The sequence below is a fragment of the Martes martes genome (assembly GCF_963455335.1).
Source record: "Martes martes genome assembly, chromosome: 16".
Classification (NCBI taxonomy): Eukaryota; Metazoa; Chordata; class Mammalia; order Carnivora; family Mustelidae; genus Martes; species Martes martes.
The window spans coordinates 47,836,788-47,855,259 of record NC_137904.1 but is presented as its reverse complement, the minus strand read 5'-3'; the positions used below and the strand labels follow the sequence as shown (position 1 = coordinate 47,855,259).

The 18,472-nt window shown below is 39.2% G+C and overlaps 1 protein-coding gene across 1 annotated transcript in view; it reads left to right on the top strand.

The window, feature by feature from the left end:
- Positions 1 to 18,472, top strand: part of LOC308357198 (leucine-rich repeat-containing protein 37A2-like) — a gene marked incomplete at its 5' end in the record, with an annotated part of 48,786 nt that overhangs the window by 457 nt on the left and 29,857 nt on the right. The window contains 4 exons of the mRNA XM_080826666.1: positions 2,289 to 2,360; positions 7,411 to 7,482; positions 12,299 to 12,370; positions 13,052 to 13,132. Coding sequence (XP_080682792.1) covers positions 2,289 to 2,360; positions 7,411 to 7,482; positions 12,299 to 12,370; positions 13,052 to 13,132 — 297 coding nt within the window. The remainder of the gene's footprint in view (positions 1 to 2,288; positions 2,361 to 7,410; positions 7,483 to 12,298; positions 12,371 to 13,051; positions 13,133 to 18,472) is intronic.

Sequence of the window (18,472 nt, the reverse complement as noted above, 5' to 3'; positions counted from 1 at the left end):
CAACAAAGTGGTTAAGAGTAAGATTCTGGAACTAGAGTGCCTGGGTTTGAGCCAAGGTCTGTCACTTAAGAGCTTTTGACTCAGTTTCCTTTCCTGTAAAATGGGGATTATTAGTGTTAACACCTTGTGGGATTATTTTGAGATTTAGGTGAGTTAATATATATAAAACACTTATATCGGTGCCTAGCATATATATGAGTGTTGGCTATTATTATTTGACTCCTCAGTTATGTTCAAAACTCATCTTTGTCCCCGGCCTTCTATATACAGAACCTATTTTGTGCCCAGCCTAGGACTCAGTACTGTGGGAGCCATACAAGTATGACATTGTCTTTAGAACATGAAATGATAAGTGGGAAGAAAAGAAATAGGCATAGAAAGGGAGGTGACCTATGATTAAGTACAGACCATAGGTGCTGTATTTCACCAGAAACTGTAATCAATGGAGTGTGGAAGTGAGGGAAAGCTGCATGAATAAGCTAAAACTTTAGCTGAGACTTAAAGAGTGGCTATGATTTGTTAAATAGAGCAAAAATAGGAAGTATAGTCTAGGTGAAGTCATGGCTGCAAGAATGATCAGGAATTAAAAATTAGGAAGCAGTGAAAGATAGATTATGAAAACCCTTGACTATCAGTTACAGGGGTTTGAAAGTTACACTCTGAGATATAAAGAGCCATGAAAATGTTCTAGCAAGAGATACATAACATTAAAAGAAGAGGATTGTTTTTGATTCCCTATGTAGAACGATCTAGAGAGGAAATCTTGATCTAGGGAGACCAGATAGAATGCTCTAGCAAAAGCCCGGAGTAAAGTGACAAGGAGCTGGATGAGAGTGGCTGTGATAGGAGTAGAAAGAAAATCCTGAGAGCACCGCAAAGGAAAAAGCGAGAAGACTGAGTAACTGATGAGAATAGCGAGTAGGGTGTGTCCAGGAAAGAACAATGAAATATGACTCTCGAAGTTTCTGTCCTGGATGAGCTGACTGATGGCAGTAGAACAGGTGGAAACAGCAATTGGGAGGGAGAGCCAGTTTGAGGGAGGTAAGTTCAGCTTTAAGCATTTTTATCAGGGAACATAAAGCAACCAGAAGGCTTCTGGTAGGCTGAAAGTGGCCACCAGGCAGATGGGCAGATGGGTACCATCAAAACATTTGCCTTATTTCTGACTTCCCTGAAAAAAAAATGTGTATATAAACTGAATAGCTAAGTTGTTGCTGAGGAAAGAAGACAAAGCTAAAGGTAAAGATTCAAAGTCATACATAAGAGTTAGTGGTTGAAACTGAGTCTCAGGCATTTCATAGCTTCTTTTTAACACATGCAATCCTTGGATACATTCTCACTGTTGTTTTTGTTCTGTTTTGTTTTGTTTTGTTTTTGTTTTTAATGTTACAAGCGAATAGGATAAAATGTGAAAACCCCACCCCAGCCTCCCTACCACCCGTAAGATAACTCCTGTTACCATTTTGGTGTGTGTCCTTCCCTCCTATTCCGTTCCTTTGCAGTTTCCCCTAACAAGGTAATACTTTTTCTTCCTTGCTCAGTGGTTTATTGCCTTTCCCTATGCAGTATCTCTAAGAAACCTCTCCGTATTAGTTCCTCTAATTTCTTTTTTTTTTTAAAGATTTATTTATTTATTTGACAGACAGAGATCACAAGTAGGCAGAAAGGCAGGCAGAGAGAGAGGAAGAAGCAGGCTCCCCGCTGAGCAGAGAGCCCGACGCAGGGCTCGATCCCAGGACCCTGGGATCATGACCTGAGCCGAAGGCAGAGGCTTTAACCCACTGAGCCAGCCAGGTGCCCCTAGTTCCTCTAATTTCTAACTTCCCTTATCCTTCTAACAGCTGGAGAGGTTTCAACAGAGTACACTGAGCCAAAGCTTTGGTGTTGCCTGACTTAGGATTTCTTTACCTCTGTTTGCTGATAATGATACATTTTTGCCATGTTTCTGTTGACTTATCATTTTCTCACTGATTTACAGAAGGAGCTATTTCAGACACATAAGTGATTTTGGAAAAAATACTTATATTCAAAGTCATTAACTGGCATTATCTGTCCAAGAAATTGGACAGATAGGAAGTTCAGGTTCTAGGGAGATGGCTTGTTTGTGCCAGCAGCCTCACATCGTCTCTTTATTAATTGTGCGAAGTGGCATGCTGATAGCTGTGGAAATTAGAAAGCTGGTGTTTTCTGCATATGAATATTCCCCACAAGGTTGCCAATGCTTCTTTTACTTATTCTGTTCATTCTTTTCCTACCTATTCAAGGATCTGAACTGTGTTTCTTCACAGAAATTTCCAAGGAAATTCTATTTCTTACATTGATGAAAATATATGGAAGGCATATCGATGGGCTGAGAAACTGTGAGTATATTCTCTCCAAATACAATACAAAAAACTTAACTGCATTCTACGATCCTTCTTGGTCCAGAATTTTGAAGCCAGTAGCTCTGAGGAAAGGTATTTCCCCCTCCTTATCCCAAATCAACCTCTATTGATTCCAATTCTATGTTTATCTTAAAAATTAAATTTGGCAGGCTCTCTTTAAAATTAGAGCCAATCTAAACTTATTTTTCATTATGCAAGGAATACATGATGACATTCTCAATATATAAAAATGAAAGAATACATATAGTGAACATCCTCCTTGTGTTTTGATCTCCCACAGCCAAAATAGCCACTAGTCTGGATTTAGTATATATCCTTTCCAGACCTTTTTCCATGCATTTGTCTGCACACATATTTATAGACAGCAAAACAGGTTTGTTGTGTGACTTCTTTCTTTTTCTTTTCTTTCTTTCTTTTCCTTCCTTCCTTCCTTCCTTCCTTCCTTCCTTCGTTCCTTCTTTCTCTCTCTCTCTCCTTTCCTTCCACCCTCCCTCCGTTCCTCCATTCACTCCTTCCTTCCTTCCTTCTTTCCTTTTACATAAACAGTAACATCCTATAACTCAATTCTTTTTCTCCATGGTAGGTCTTAGATTTCTTTTCTTCTAGTACATAGGGGGTTACCCCATTCATGTGAATTCCTGCATAATATTCCGTACTATGAATGTATTACAATTTAATAATTTCCCCTACTGATGGATGTTTAGACTGTGTCCAGTTTTCTTGTCACTTGCATTGCTGCTGTGATCTGCCTCATCCATGCATCTCTGTGTACATGGGTGGGGATTTCTGTAGAATACATATCTAGAAATGGAATCATTGGTATGAAGACAATGTAGATGTACAATTTTAATGGCCCTCAAAAAAATTGTGCCGACTTACACTCCAACCCATAGACTGTGACAGGATTCACATCCTCACACTCCTCCACCAGGGGATATTCTCCACTTCTTGGCTGATCTGATGAGTGAATAAAGGGGGTCTCAGCTGAATTTGAAGTTTTCTGATTACTTGTAAATTTACTATATCTCTTTGTTTACTGAACATTTGTATTTCGTGTCTGAATTTTCTGTCCTTTGCCAATTTTTTTGTTATCTCTTTTTAATTGATTTGTAGAAAAAGTCAATGTGGATACAAATGATTTTGGAAAAAATATTACACGCAAAGCAATTAACTGGCATTTTTCATCACAGCTTGTGTGTCGTATCAGTAGTTCAACTTGAGTAGATAAGTTAAAAATGACTACTAAATTAGTAATAAAAGACATAGTAGTCATAGTAATCTAAAAATAGGGATTATGATTCCCCTAAAGTAAATCCCCCACCCTTAGTCTGCTATCTTATTAGTAAGAGAGAAGTGCTAGAACCAAGCAATTTTATTTTATTTTATGAATTTCTTAAATACTATGTATGGTTTATGTTTCCCCATGATAGTGTCTGGCTTGGAGATTTTATTTCCCCAACATGTAAGAAAACTGAAAGTAATTCAGCGCGATAAACAAATAATGTTAGTTTTCTGTAGGGAGTGGAGGGGGAGGATGAGTAGGCTAAGGGACAGAATAGCAGAAAAATTTTGAATTGTGTACTATATACCTTTGGAATTTTGAGCCATGTGAATATATATATATATAATATATTTTTAAAAAATAAGTAGAAATTTAAAAATTAATTTTTAAAAAGGATGTATTTGGGAATTAATTACTAGAACATGAATCTGGTAAGATTTACAGATTTCTAATTCAGCTTGAGGGTTGTACCTTGTAAGGCAGAGGTTCCTAACTGTGGATCACTAATCTGTTAACACATTAAAAACAAGATATAGTGGTAGGTCTAATAACTATTATAACTTCAAGGTAGTGGTGAGAATAAATGACATTCTGAGATATTTATGACAAATATATGATATATCATTTTATCATCCATCCCAAGTTTGGCCCTCCAAGTTCAATCCACTCTCCTCACAGACCTGTATCCTAAAGGGATGATCCACAAATTGAAATCATGTGCACACCTTTGGACATATTCAAGAAAGTGCAGTTTTTTAGGGAAAAGGTCCATAACTATTATGAAATTCTCAAAAGGTTCTTGTTGCAAAAGATTGAGATTGAGGGGTGGGGGTGGAGAAAGACATTTATTATCCTATAAAGTTGTACTTATCCTCATAAGTGATAACAAATGGATAATTTGTTTTAAATAAAGGTTTAGTATGTTTGCAAATTGATAGCTGTCACTTTCTGAATTCATTCAACAAATATTTACGAGCATCTACTATGTGCCAAGAACTGTTTTACATGCTTGGGATAGAGGCTTAAGAACAAAATCGACCAAATATCCCAGTTCTTGAGGGGTTTACAAATATATAATATAAAAACAAATATGTAAATATAATAAATAGATAAAATTTCAAGTACTGATAAAAAATCATTAGCCAGCTAGAAATCTCTATTTTCTAATTTATTATTCAACTACCATTTCTGCTGCTCATAGACTGAGTTTTTTATTAATGATAACCCTTTTCATTCATATAATCTTGAGTTGGTTCTTTTTTAATGGATGTGCTGTTTACATCTGTCTGAGGATATTAATTATGCCATTCTAAAATTCTCCTGGGCTTTCCCCGTTAACTTGGATTCATTGGCTTTGAACTCTTCTGTTTGTTTTTGTTTTCTGTCCTTAATGGATGGCTTTCTCACACTGTGTAGTCATTCCTGAGTGCAATTTATTTTGTAGTTGAGATTCTACCGCTTCTGTTTTCTGGCACTAGGGAAGAGGTGAAATGAACTGCTGGGGCTTGTTTTTCTGTGATGGATTCCCCTAAGAATTAAGGAAGAGGAGGTGGGAGGTCATTCTAGTGGTGAGTCAGAGAGGACATTCCCTTCCTCCAGGGTTCTGGGACCCTGACTTCTTCCTGACACCAATTGCTCCTAGCTGGAAGAAGACACCTTTTGTCACCTGGTCCATGGAGGAAGGATGAGGGGTTGATGTGCTGCCCCTGCTCCTCCCACGTGATCCCAACTAACCACCCTGTGGGTCACTCCAGGGCATTTCTAGTAAGGGAGTGTTTTTGGAACTATCCCTGTGTCCTTGAGCTAAGGTTGTGGATTTTTTAATTTATGTTTTCTGTCATTCTTAGGGACTTTGGTGGAGGTTGGAAGTGTAGAGATTTGGCATGTTTCAATCTGCCAACTTGAAATAGCACAGCCTCTTAGGAAAACAATTTTGTGCCCCTGTTAAATCCTAGAGAAACTTATGCACAAGTACAAGAATGTTCAAAACAGCATTGTTTGTAATAACTAAAAACTAGAAAAATCTAGTATCCACCAACAGTAGAATGAATATATAAAGTGTAGTATAGTCATAAAATGGAATACTATTCATTTGAAATATAATGTAAGCCACATAAGTCATCTCAAATTTTCTGGTAGCCACTTAAAAATTAAAAGTAAAAAGACAGAGATGACATAAATGTTAATATATTTTGTTTAGCTCATATAGCCAAAGTATTATCATTTCAACATGTAATCATTATATATGTTATTAATAAGATAGTCTACATTTAAACTGCCTTCACAATATCCAAAGTATCATCATTCCTGCATGTAGTCAGTGTAAAAATTATTAATGAGGGAGTTTATGTTCTTTTTTCCATACTAACTCTTCGAAATCTCAATTCAGTTGCTATTTTTTTTATCAGAAATACTTGATCTGTATTTAGATTTCATAAAATTTACAGTTTAAAAAGTAACATCACATACCCACATTGTTGCAAACATATTTAAACATTTTCTAATAACTGTTGAGTATTAGATTTTTTTAAATTTAAGTTTTAAAATAATTGAAATTAAATTAAAAATTGAGCTCCTCAGTCACACTAGTCACTCCCAAGTATATAGTAGCCACATGTAGCAAGACATGAATACTAGGCATTGAAATGAACCAGGTTCAGCTACGTGCAACAATATAATGAATTAACAACAGAATATTGGGTGAGAGAAGCAACATAGAAAATAATACATATAATATGATTCCATTTACATAGAGTTAGAGTTCAAGAAGAAACAAAACCAAGTTATGTTGTTTACAGCTGCATATGATAGGTAAAGCTACATTGAAAAAGCAAGGAAATTAGGGGTTCCAGGGTGGCTCAGTTGCCTAAGCATTCCAACCCTTGACTTGGGCTCAGGTCATGATCTCAGGGTCATGGGACAGGGCTCCACGCTCAGTGGGGAGTCTGATGGAGATTCTCTCTCTCCCTCTCCCTCTGTCCCTCCCTCTCTCTCTCTTTCAAATTAATAAATAAATCTTTAAAAATAAATAAATAAACACACCAAAAAGCCAGGAAATTCTTATTAGAGTCAGTGGTGACTTCTGGAGAATCCGAGAGCAGGTTGGGATTAGCAGGGGCACACTGGGGTCTCCTGGGATTCTGGTAGCACTTTCTTGATAAGAATGGTGCTATGTGGGTATTTGTTGGTATTATTAAACTGAACATTTTTTAATGCACATTTTTGTAGTTCTGAAAAACATTTTTTAGTTGGGGGGAAAAAGTTGAATGGCTTTCTCTACCACACTGCTATAGCTGTGTATGGGGCTTCCGAAGAGAATTTGGGAAAAGAGAAGAGGAAATGGCAGTTCTGCCAGTGTGTTGTTGGGACCCAGAGCTGGGTTCTAGCAGAGACTTTGTGATCCAGAGAGGAGGCATTAAATATGCATTGTGGTACAAAGAGTGGATAGGGGTGTGTGTGTGTGTGTGTGTGTGCGTGTGTGTGTGTGTGTGTGTGTGAGAGAGAGAGAGAGAGAGAGAGAGAGAAAGAGAGAGAGATGGAGAGAGATGGACACAAAGGAGTACATGAAAAGAAGGATTTGAATGGAAACAGAGCAGAGATCAGTACTCCTAAATTAAACAAGAATTAATATATTTAGGGAGCACCATTTCCCAGGTTTCCCTCCCATATGGAAGTTAGTCCTAGGTAGTAAATAGTTGTAGTTATTTTGCATTTTGATGCAGAAATAACCTTTTCATTTTTCAGAATTCTCAGTGAAAATTCTTTGACTGAATTACATAAGGACTCATTTGAAGGCCTGTTATCCCTCCAGTATTTGTAAGTTAGTCATTTATTATGACTTTTTAGTTAAGTTATCTCAAAATAAATATGGGTTCAAATTAGATAATCGTGACCATTTCTTCTATCAATAAAATTCTACAGTTCTGTAAGTCTGTAGGGCCCCAGCCCATCTCTAGCATTAAATATCTTCTATGCGTTTTCCATTTTCTAATTTTATGGACAAGATACAGATAGAAAAGGACCCTACAGTTATAGAGCAAACGGGGTAATGAGGTCTGAGCAATTATGGACACCCATATGAACCTTCTTCTGTAAGTGTTCATAAACCATCTGCTTACATTTATATTTAGTTTATGGCTCATGGATCGAATCCTGCCCATGGTCTGTCTTTATACAGCCTATGAGTTAAGAATGATTTTTACACTCTTAGAAGGCTATAAAAGAGAAAAGAAGAGAAAGAGAAGACTATGCAACAGAGACAGCATGTGGCCTGCAAACCCCAAAATATTTACTATCTGGCCTTTACAGAAAAGGTTTTAAAAGTTGGCTTAGTAAAATGAGAGGAATTAAAGTTAACCTCAAATTGTCACCTACAGGACAAGAAATGTAGAACACTTACATTAATTTGAATGCCATTAACCCAGAATTTTTTTATAATTTAATCTAAATTAAATATTTATAGGCTAAATATTTCACTAAGCAGGTAAATTATGTAAGCAGTATTATCAAGTACATATTAAGTTACCAAGAGAACAGATTAAGGATTTCAGTGTGGGAATTCTTATACCAATGTTAAAAATAGATGTTTAAAATGATGGTTAAGGGGTGCCTGGTTGGTAGAGCGAGCGACTCTGGGTCTTGGGGTTGTAGGTTCGAAACCCATGATGGGTTTAGAGATTACTTAAGAAAACTAAAATCTTTAAAAAAATAAATAAATAAGGTGTGCCTGGGTGGCTAAGTCAGTGAAGGATCTGCCTCGGCTCAGGTCATGATCCCAGGATCCTGAGATCAAGTCCCCTTTCCGGCTCCTTGCTCAGCAGGGAGCCTGCTTCTCCTTCTGCCTGCCACTCCCTCAGCTTGTGCACTTGTGCACTCTCTCTCACACACACACAAATAAATAAATAAAATCTTTAAAAAAATAAAATGATGGTTAAGTGGTATAGTTAGAAATGTCACTAAATAAACATATCAGAAATGCCCCTAACTTCACTAATTACAAAATAAAATCTCTCCAGCCTCATTCCAAAGGAGGAAATGCTTGCATGGTATTTCATAATATCAGAGATACTATATTCTTTGCTATGAAGGTTCTATTTTTATTCTTTAGAAATTTTTTTTAATTTAATTTAATTTTTTTTTCAGTATTCCAAGATTCATTGTTTATGCACCACACCCAGTGCTCCATGCAATACATGCCCTCCTTAATACCCACCACCAGGTTCAACCAACCCCCGCACCGTCCAAAACCCTCTGTTTCTCAGAATCCACAGCCTCTCATGGTTTGTCTCCCCCTCCGATTTCCCCCAACTCACTTCTCCTCTCCAACTCCCAATGTTCTCTGTGTTATTCCTTATACTCTACAAGTAGTGAAACCATATGATAATTGACCCTCTCTGCTTGACTTATTTCACTCAGCATAATCTCCTCCAGTCCCGTCCATGTTGCTACAAAAGTTGGGTATTCATCCTTTCTGATGGAGGCATAATACTCCATAGTGTATATGGACCACATCTTCCTTATCCATTCATCTGTTGAAGGGCATCTTGGCTCTTTCCATGGTTTGGCGAGTGTGGCCATTGCTGCTATGAACTTTGGGGTACAGATGGCCCTTCTTTTCACTACATCTGTATCTTTTAAAAATAGAGCTACCCTGTGACCCTGCAATTGCACCCTTTTTAAAAATTTTTTTAAAATACATTATTTATTTACTTGACAGAGAGTGAGAGCATGAGCAGGGGGAAGGATCAAGAGAAGAGGACTCCCTGCTGAGCAGGGAGCCTGATGCTAGATGAAATCCCAGGACCTTGGGATCATGACTTCAGCAGAAGGCAGACACTTAACTGACTGAGCCACCGTTCAATTTTTTGAACTGAGCCTGGTTCAATTTTTATTCTTTGTCCATGGCATCCAGAGCTCTGTATGTCATTAATCCTCATTAATAATGCTCTTTAGCATATAGATTCTTCTTGTAAATGTAAAAGGTCTGAGGGTAGTGGGTAAAAAGAGCTTGATATGGCACTAAGAATAGTCCTTTAAATGATCAAACCTTCCACGTCTTAGGAGACAACTGCCCTTGTGTTGGTCTTCTTGGATACCTCTGCCGTCTGGACTCCAAACCTTACAAACACAGTTTGGAGAAGGACAAATGAGAAGAACTGCCCAATGGATTAGGTCCTTCATTACTTCTACTATGAAATACTTTGTAAACCAATTATTTTATGTTAGCTAAAGTATTCTCATTCATTCTCATTCATTTAAAAATTGTCAATCAAAAGCTCATATGACAGGCACTGTGCCCGGTATCATAGGCACACAGATGGTTAAGACAGGCTTCCTACCCTTGTAGGAACTCATGATCTCACAAGGAAAATAAACAGAAGTTCAAACCATAATGTGTGAAGCACTAAGTGGACACAGCGCTGGTGAGGTGCAGAAGAGGGAGCCATAAAGTCATAAAACTACATTTCTTTTTTTAAAAGATTTTATTTATTTATTTGACAGCTAGAGATCACAAGTAGGCAGAGAGGCAGGCAGAGAGGCGGGGCGGGGGGGGTGGGCTGGTGGGAAGCAGGTTCCCCTGCTAAGCAGAGAGCCCCATGTGGAGCTCAATCCCAGGACCCCGGGATCATGACCCGAGCCAAAGGCAGAGGCTTTAACCCACTGAGCCACCCAGGCGCCCTGTAAAACTACATTTCTTTTAAAACAGTCATTTTCCCTCTGCTACTCACTACCCAGATATTCATTTATTTATAAATATTTGAGTTTATTTTATGTCCCTGTGTCAGTTTTAAACATGGTAGGCAATGCAGATGAACACAAATAGTCCACACTTTCAAGGTGTTTATGCTCAGAGGAAATGGGATGCAAAAATAACTATATTAAAAAGAAATTGGGGTGCCTGCCTGGCTGAGTCGGTAGAGCATGTGACTCTTGATCTTGGTATCGTGAGTTCAAGCCCCAGGTTGGGCATGGAGTGTACTTAAAATTTTTTTTAGAAAGAAGGAAAAGGAGAAATGGATACGGGCAATGGGAACACAGATAAGGGAAAAAAGACTTCATTTGGATCAGGGAAGCTACCAGAGCAATGCCGTTTGAACAGGACCCTGAAGAGCTATTGGGTGTCATCAGACAGACATCTTGGGAAGAATAAGCTTGCAAAGGAGAATAGGAGGAAGGCAAAATGCAGGGAAAATATCTTGGATACCTGTAGAGTAGGAGATTAGAGCCAGATCTTCTAGGATTTTGAAGGCCATGGATGACATGCCAAGCTACTGGGTTATCACAGCAGATGCTCCAGGACAGACTTTAGCCTGCAGCAGAGTCACCTGGACGGCTTGTCAGAACACAGTTACTGACTCGGTCCGTCCCAAGTAGGGCTGAGAGTTTGCATCTTGAGTAATTTCTCAAGGGATGCTGGTATTCGAGAACTACTTCAGGAGAATTAATCTGGTCACTGTGTGCAGGGTGGATTAGAAAGGGAGAGACTGGAGATGGCAATGCCTATCAGAAGACTAGGTGGATAGTGAGGGACTAAGCTGGGGTCAATGGAAGTAAGAGAGTCAACTATAATCAAGAATGGGTGTTTTCAAATAAAAATCCAGTACCCTGTAGTTTTTTGTTTTTGTTGTCTCACCACCTGAGACAACAGTTAATAAATTCATGGAATATTAAGGCAGTGTACAACCAAAAATGAATTTCTGTTAACACGACAATATAATTCTAAGTTAGTTCAAAGTTATATACTGATTAGAGGAGTAACTTCCCTTCAAGTTAAATGAAAGGTTATCTTTTATTTCTTCTGTTATTGAATTGGGCTAGAAAAATAGAACTCAACCAAGAAGGTGTGCTAATGTGAGGATATCCCTTTTAATATTAGAAATTATAATTATAGGGGCACCTGGGTGGTACAGTCAATTGAGCATCTGACTCTTGGTTTCACCTCAGGTCATGATCTCAGGGTCCCAAAATGGAGCCCCACATTGGGCTCTGTGCTCAGTGCAGAGTCTGCTTTGGGATTTTCTCTCCCTCTCCCTCTGCCCTTCCTCCTTGCGCACTCTCTTTCTCCCTCTCTAAAATAAATAAATCTTTTTTTTTAAGATTTATTATTTATTTATTGTCAGAGAGAGAGCACAAGCAGGCAGAGTCGCAGGCAGAGGCAGAGAGAGAAGCAGGCTCCCTGCTGGACAAGGAGCCCGATGCGGGACTTGATCCCAGGACCCCGGGATCATGACCTGAGCCGAAGGCAGCGGCTTAACCAACTGAGCCACTCAAGCGTCCCTAAGTAAATCTTTTTTAAAAAAGAAATTATAGTTATATGTGGAGATAAAAACTTCGAGCTCGTAATCTAGAAGTTGATGAGGTCACAGAAGATCTTCTAATCAATTCTTCTGCTCTCAGGAAAGATTACTTCCAAAATCTATCAAGATCTATGTTGTAGATTTTATTTATGAAGATCATGAAGCTCAGACTCTTTTAAGAGAGGTGAGGACAGAGTTAGGGGCTCCAGACGGTTTTCAAATAACAATTCCTGAGATTCAGAGTTTAGTCAAAAGCTACTTATTCAGTACTATCATCCTACTAATTAGATATCTAATAGCTAATTGAGGCAATATTTTCCTTTTACTTTTCCTAGAGATTTATCCTGCAATAAAATACAATCTATTGAAAGACGTACATTTGAACCACTACCCTTTTTGCAGTTTATGTAAGTTACAAATATAATTTCATTATATTTGGAATTTTTTAAAAACTTAATTGTAAGCCTCTTTTTTATAATCACTCTGAAATATTACTGAGATTTTATTAGTAGAAAGCTACTAAAATTATGTAGCAAATCTTTTTTTGTCTGTAGCAAAGGTTAATGTGAGAATTATTATACTGATCAGACCGAATCATTCTAAAGCAGTGATTCTCAACCAGGGTGGTTTTGCACCCAGGTGACATTTGGCAGTGTCTGGAGACATTTTGGGTTGTCAGACTGTAGATGGCATCTAGTGGGCGGAGGCCAGAGATGCTGCTAAATGCCCCACAGTGCATAGGGCTGCCTCTCCTAACAAAGATGATCCAACCACAGATGTCAGTAGCGCTGACACTGCGAAACATTTTTCTAGATAAATAAAGATTACTTAACACAAGTATTTATTAAACATTTACTGATTTGTATCTAATGCGCACCACATGTATAAACATGAAAGTATAAATCTTTCATGCAATTTTTTTAAAAAAGTAAGTATCTTCCATAGTGAGTTTTTTTTCATGTACTGAGAGAGGATTGAGGTTATGTTTTATCATATATAAATTGGAATCACTACCAAAGGTTAAATGTTCTGAAAGAATATCTTTTGTTTTCTTCTTTTGCTTGTGTCTTTTTTTTTTTTTTTTTTAGAAATCTTGGTTGCAATTTACTCACAGAACTGAGCTTTGGAACATTTCAGGCCTGGCATGGAATGCAGTTTTTACACAAGTTGTAAGTTGTATTAGAAAATGAATACATGTTAAAAAAAAAACCCATGTGTAAAAACATACAGTTATTGGTTCGGTGGGTGTAATAAGCCCAGTATGAACTCTGAAAAGTATGTCTTAAAATCTACTCATTTTTTCAAATGAGGAAACTAAGGTACAAAGAGGCCAAGAGACTTGTCTGTCTCAAAAATGGCAGTCTCCGCTTTCCCTAGGACTCAGCTTTGGTGGGGGCAGTAAAAGACTCCAAGCAAATAACAAATAACAAATCAGCATTATCCTGGGAATCCATGACAACGATGCTTCTCCAACAGGTGCAGGATCCTCGAAATGCCACTTTTGAATTTAACTTTGATTCCTGCTCATATGCAAAGTTCCTAACTGCTTCAAGGCATGAAAAAATAAAGTTTGAAAGAACAAAGTTTAGCACAGAGTTCTATAGGAAGCAAAAGTGTGGGTGCTTGCTTAGCCATCAGCTTCTTTGAAATGGTAAAGCGGAAAGAACTCCTGAAAACACTCCTGGGCACTTCTCTCCCCATTCACCCAGAGCAGAAAATAGATACCTCTGAAGTAAATTATCTGGGGGCAATAGGGCCCTTTGAGGTATGGAAAAAGAGGCCATTTATGTTAAGTTGTAGTGTGAAAAACGTTCATAAAGAAAATACATTGCTGTAGCCTAATTCCACATGCTTTCCTTCCTGACTCCTCTTCGATAAGAGGAGTGTGTGTGATTCCCTTTCAGCTGGAAAATTCTGTGATTTCTCTGTGACATAAGCAAATCTTAGTGGGTATGTTCAATGGCCTGAGGGGGATTTTAGACACAAGGTGAAGATCCTCCTCTGAGGAAAAGATGATCTTACCTGTCTCATGGTTCAGAAACACACTTTGACACGGTTTATTTCAGATGAAGGTCTTGAGGCTGTGTCTGGAGCTGGAGGAACGGTCGCTGCAGGTGTGTGTCTGTGGCGGCCTCCTCTCTGCTCTCATTAATGTGCTGATGCCTGACTTGGGGAAGGAGTCCCGAGGGTCAGTTGTTTGTTTTGCCAGCACACCAGAGAACAGGCTCATTGGGTTTTTCCACCAAGAAGAATCATGTCTTAAACTCGCCACCTTTACTAAGCACGCTATAACACCGGAGTGTCTTACAAGAATCTGTTTCATTATAGTTAGCTAGGCAAACACGGGAAAAACTAGGGTGAGATCAGCTGACAAAAATTAATGGATTCACCAAAAAACATTCACGGAGTGCCATGCCCAGTATGTGTCAACACTGTACTAAGTACTGGGGGGTACAAAGAAGAGTAAGACAGGGACCATCCCCCAGAAGCTTTCATATGGGAAGGAGGAAGATGGGTGTTGATGGGAAAGCACATGGGAGCCATGACGGCACCCGTGCAGAGCGGGGCCTCAAGGTAGGGAGGTGACAAAGTAGGGGACGGGTTGCGGGATAGAAAAGATTCATAACGGACGAGACAACAACTTGTTTGTGTTGAGTTTCTGCGTGTATCTTAAATGACAGGAAAAGGTAATCAAAGAGCCAGAGCGAGCTGGGGTTGAAGATAAATTAATACACATGTCATGTGATTTGAATAGAGCTATACTACTGAAACTAATTCACGGTTCCTTCTGAAAGATTATCACAATATATGAAGTGTGTATTGGGAGAGAGTTTCCTTCTTTGTTTGGGGCCAAATTTTTCTAATAGACAAAGCTAGTCAGCTTCAGGAAATGTTTGCCATCATGAGATACAAACTTTATTGCATCTCTTTCCAAAGGCAAGTTGCCAAGAGAAGATGCCACCCCTTGAATTAAGTCATGTTATTACCTATCTGACATATTACCAAGGTGTTTATAAAAGTTGAAACAATATTTTCTCTGGCATCAACTTAGTTTGTAAAACTTAGAGGCCCCAGCTGAGGTGGATTGATCTCAATTTATCTCAGATTCTTGGCTCCTCACTTATATAGGCCCCTTCCAAGGGGTCCTAGCAATATTTTGTATTCATAATTTTGTATGTCTTTATTAGACGGAATTTCCCAAAGTAGGTAAGGTTCAGGCCCCCACAAGATCCTTGATTTACCCCTGGGTTTCAGGTAATTATAACTCAATAAGTTTCTTGAATGGAGCCTCTAAGTTATTGATAAGCACCGAGTGAACTAGTTAGCAGTGTGGTAAAGTTTATTTTGAATCTGAAATCCACCTCAAAGACATGCCAAGAGCTTATTAATAAGGTACCATTTTGGGGGGTTTTGTTTCATTTTGTTTTAATAAGGTACCACTTTTTAATGGTAGTAATAATCCTATCTCTTTCAGATGAAATCAGGAATGAAATTTATTATGGAAAACCAGCAGTGGTTGATAATCCTAAATGTTAAGTACACTTTTTTTTTTTCTGACTTTAAAGTGCTTCTCCTTCATTCACCTACACAGGTCCAGACTGATGGCTTATTTTTTAAAATTCTTTTAGTCACTTCATTGGTTCTAACAATACAAGCTCCATGATTTTAGAAACTGAAGGACTGTACAATGTAGAAGGGCTCTACCTAATCCACATAGAGCACATTCACACTCTGGCTTGTCTGTGGTACCTCAGTGTTGTGCCAAGAACATGAACACTGAGAGAGAAAGAGGGAAATCTCAGCCTTATCCCTACTGAATTATGCACCCCACTGTTGAGAATACCCCTGAGGTAGTTGTGGCCACACTGTGAAGGCAACTCGAGCTGCAGTCCCAGAGACAGCCTAATGCTCCCTCGTCATCCAGCATCAGTTTCCTTTAGGTGGCTGTGTGCACACACAAGTTTATACACCTCAGGGTATCGTCATCACTTTTTGCTATGTACTGGAAATCCTGGCAGCTTCTTCTCAGATTCAGAAAGGCATAAACATTAAGGATGAAAATAACAACTCGGGTCTGTCCTCTGAGGGTACTTCAAGTGGCTGTTTTATTCTTTTCTATTTGTAATAGTTCGAAAGGTTTGAGATAGTCCAACCCAGCAACTACTATACTTTCCTTCTCCCAGCCACATCTTATTCTTCCCACGTATATAGCAACGTATCTTCTTTCTCTCGGGAGCATAGTAGTTCCTCTGCTATCGCATTAACATTTCTTTATTACCTACCTCTGCTAGGCACTCACTGCGTTCCCGGCACTCTGCTAGGGGCTTTTACGTATCGTACAAGCCAGACAGTGTGCCCATCGCTCTCAGTGCCTGGCACATGGAAAATGCTCAACACAGGCTCCCTCACACTGTATCTCATTTTCAGTTTTCCAACAGCTCTTGCAATGTAGATATCATTATCCCCGCTTTGGGGAAGAGGAAATTGAAATTCAGAGATGTTGGGTAACTTGCCTAGGCTCACCGTGAAGAGGTGGCAGGATCACTTAGGAGCTCTGCAAGTAACGCAGCTCCACATTCCCTTGGACTAAGTGCTGAATGATGACTATTTGGCATTTTGGGAGTTGTCTCTTGGAGTTGGTCTCTAGCTGGAATAGGACCTGTAGAGCAGAGAACTCCTTTTCCCTATGACAGTCCCATGCTTCTGGAGCTCCTGGCCATTGCCACCTCTGGGCATCCCAAGGCTTTCTGCTCACTGCCCAGGACAGATGTAACATCATTAAGCACTAGGCACCGACTCTGTGCCCCGCCTTAGGCGAGCTGCTTTGCACAGGCTCTTTTCATTGAATCCTCACATCGCCTCATGAGGTAAATGATACTGAGACTCCGAGCTGTCACTCAAGTCACTTTACCAGGAAGTGACAGCCAAAATTCAAACCTAGTTCTGCCTGATTCCAAGGGCCCTTGCTGCTTCCGCTCTTCCTCACTGCCGGGAACTCTTCTTCAAAGCTGTTCTCAGAACTTGGACTCGAATATAGGCCCACCATTTCAGATTCTTTAACCTTCACCCTCCCCCGCCTCCGAGAAAGGATTGACGTCATGAAGTTAGATGTCTTGTATTGAGGACCTTCACATGGGGAGTTATGTCCTCGTGGCTCATGGACCTATGTAGATGAATAAAGGAAAGGGGTTACTCCATCCCCAAGTACTTCAAACACACCGGAACAGGGTCTAGGTCACTCTACTTAGTTCTTTGACTGCCTTCCTCCAAGGAGCCAGTTTTCCCTGCCTGCCTTGGGATTCTAGCACAGACAGTTTGGAGTTTGTCCTATTTTAAATTTATTTTCACTGCCTGCTTTGGACATTTTTTCAGCTAAAGCTGTTAGGATTTCAGTACATTCAGGACAGTGATGACATGCTTCAGTCCTCAATTCTTCTCTGTCTCCTCAGTTAATAGAAACGATACGTAGCCCATCTGTCTGGACCTGTGTAGAAGAATTTGGAGAAAAAAAAATTACAGGTAAGAAATGTTCCCTTGTTTTGTGAGCTACCTTTCATCTGTCCCATTGTTCTGCGGCAAAAGGCTTTTGCAAGAATACTTGAGTTTTCCTCTTCAAATAAGATATATTTTTAGAAAATCATTTAGAACAATATTTCTTCAACTTTGATTATGAGACAACCTTTGAAGCCTCATAACTGTTGCTATGTTTTACTCCCATAAGGATAAGCCCGTGAATACCAAAAAGCTGGTGGACTAGGAGTCAGCACACCTTTTATCTGTGAAATGAGGGAATTGAACTGGAAGGGAAATGGTCTCTAGTGTGATGACCTTGGAGCATCTAAAACCACTCGTTTCGTGGTTTGTAGAAAAACAGTTACAGCGGAGAACCCCACATGTAAACTGTTGGGTCAGTTCTCATTCTGCCCTTCCCCCAGGCACAGCTTTCATGAAGAAAAGAGAGCACTAAGACAGGAAGAGAAAATGGGATAATTTAGAGTGGCCCCATATTTTGGTTTCACTAGGGATAAACACAGGATGTAAATCTCAGTAGGACGAGGGCTGTCTGGTTAGGAGGAAACACTGAGATGATAGATACAAGGCCATGGGTGAGCACCCAAGAAAGACTGGAGCGTTAGAGAACTGAGATAACTTGGGGGGAAGGATAACAAACTCTTAAATTGTTTTGGTACATAATGCTTTATAGTCATGTTTTTTAAATGGTGGTGGGGAGGTTGGGCAGGGAAAGACGCACAGGAGCTCACTTGCTTGTCTTTTTATTGAGTTGTAAGAGTTCTCTATAAGTGAACACACTGCCCAACAGTAAGCTTATAGATTTTAATGCCTATTTTTTTTTCAAAGCAAAAGACATTCAAAGCCTCAAAATTGAGGAATTGTGTCTAACCAGACATGTGACCCTCCCAATTCTTCCTCTTCATATCATGATCTTCCTGAATATTAACTAGTGTTACAAATCCAACATTTTAATGGTACTGAAAAAAAATCTAGAA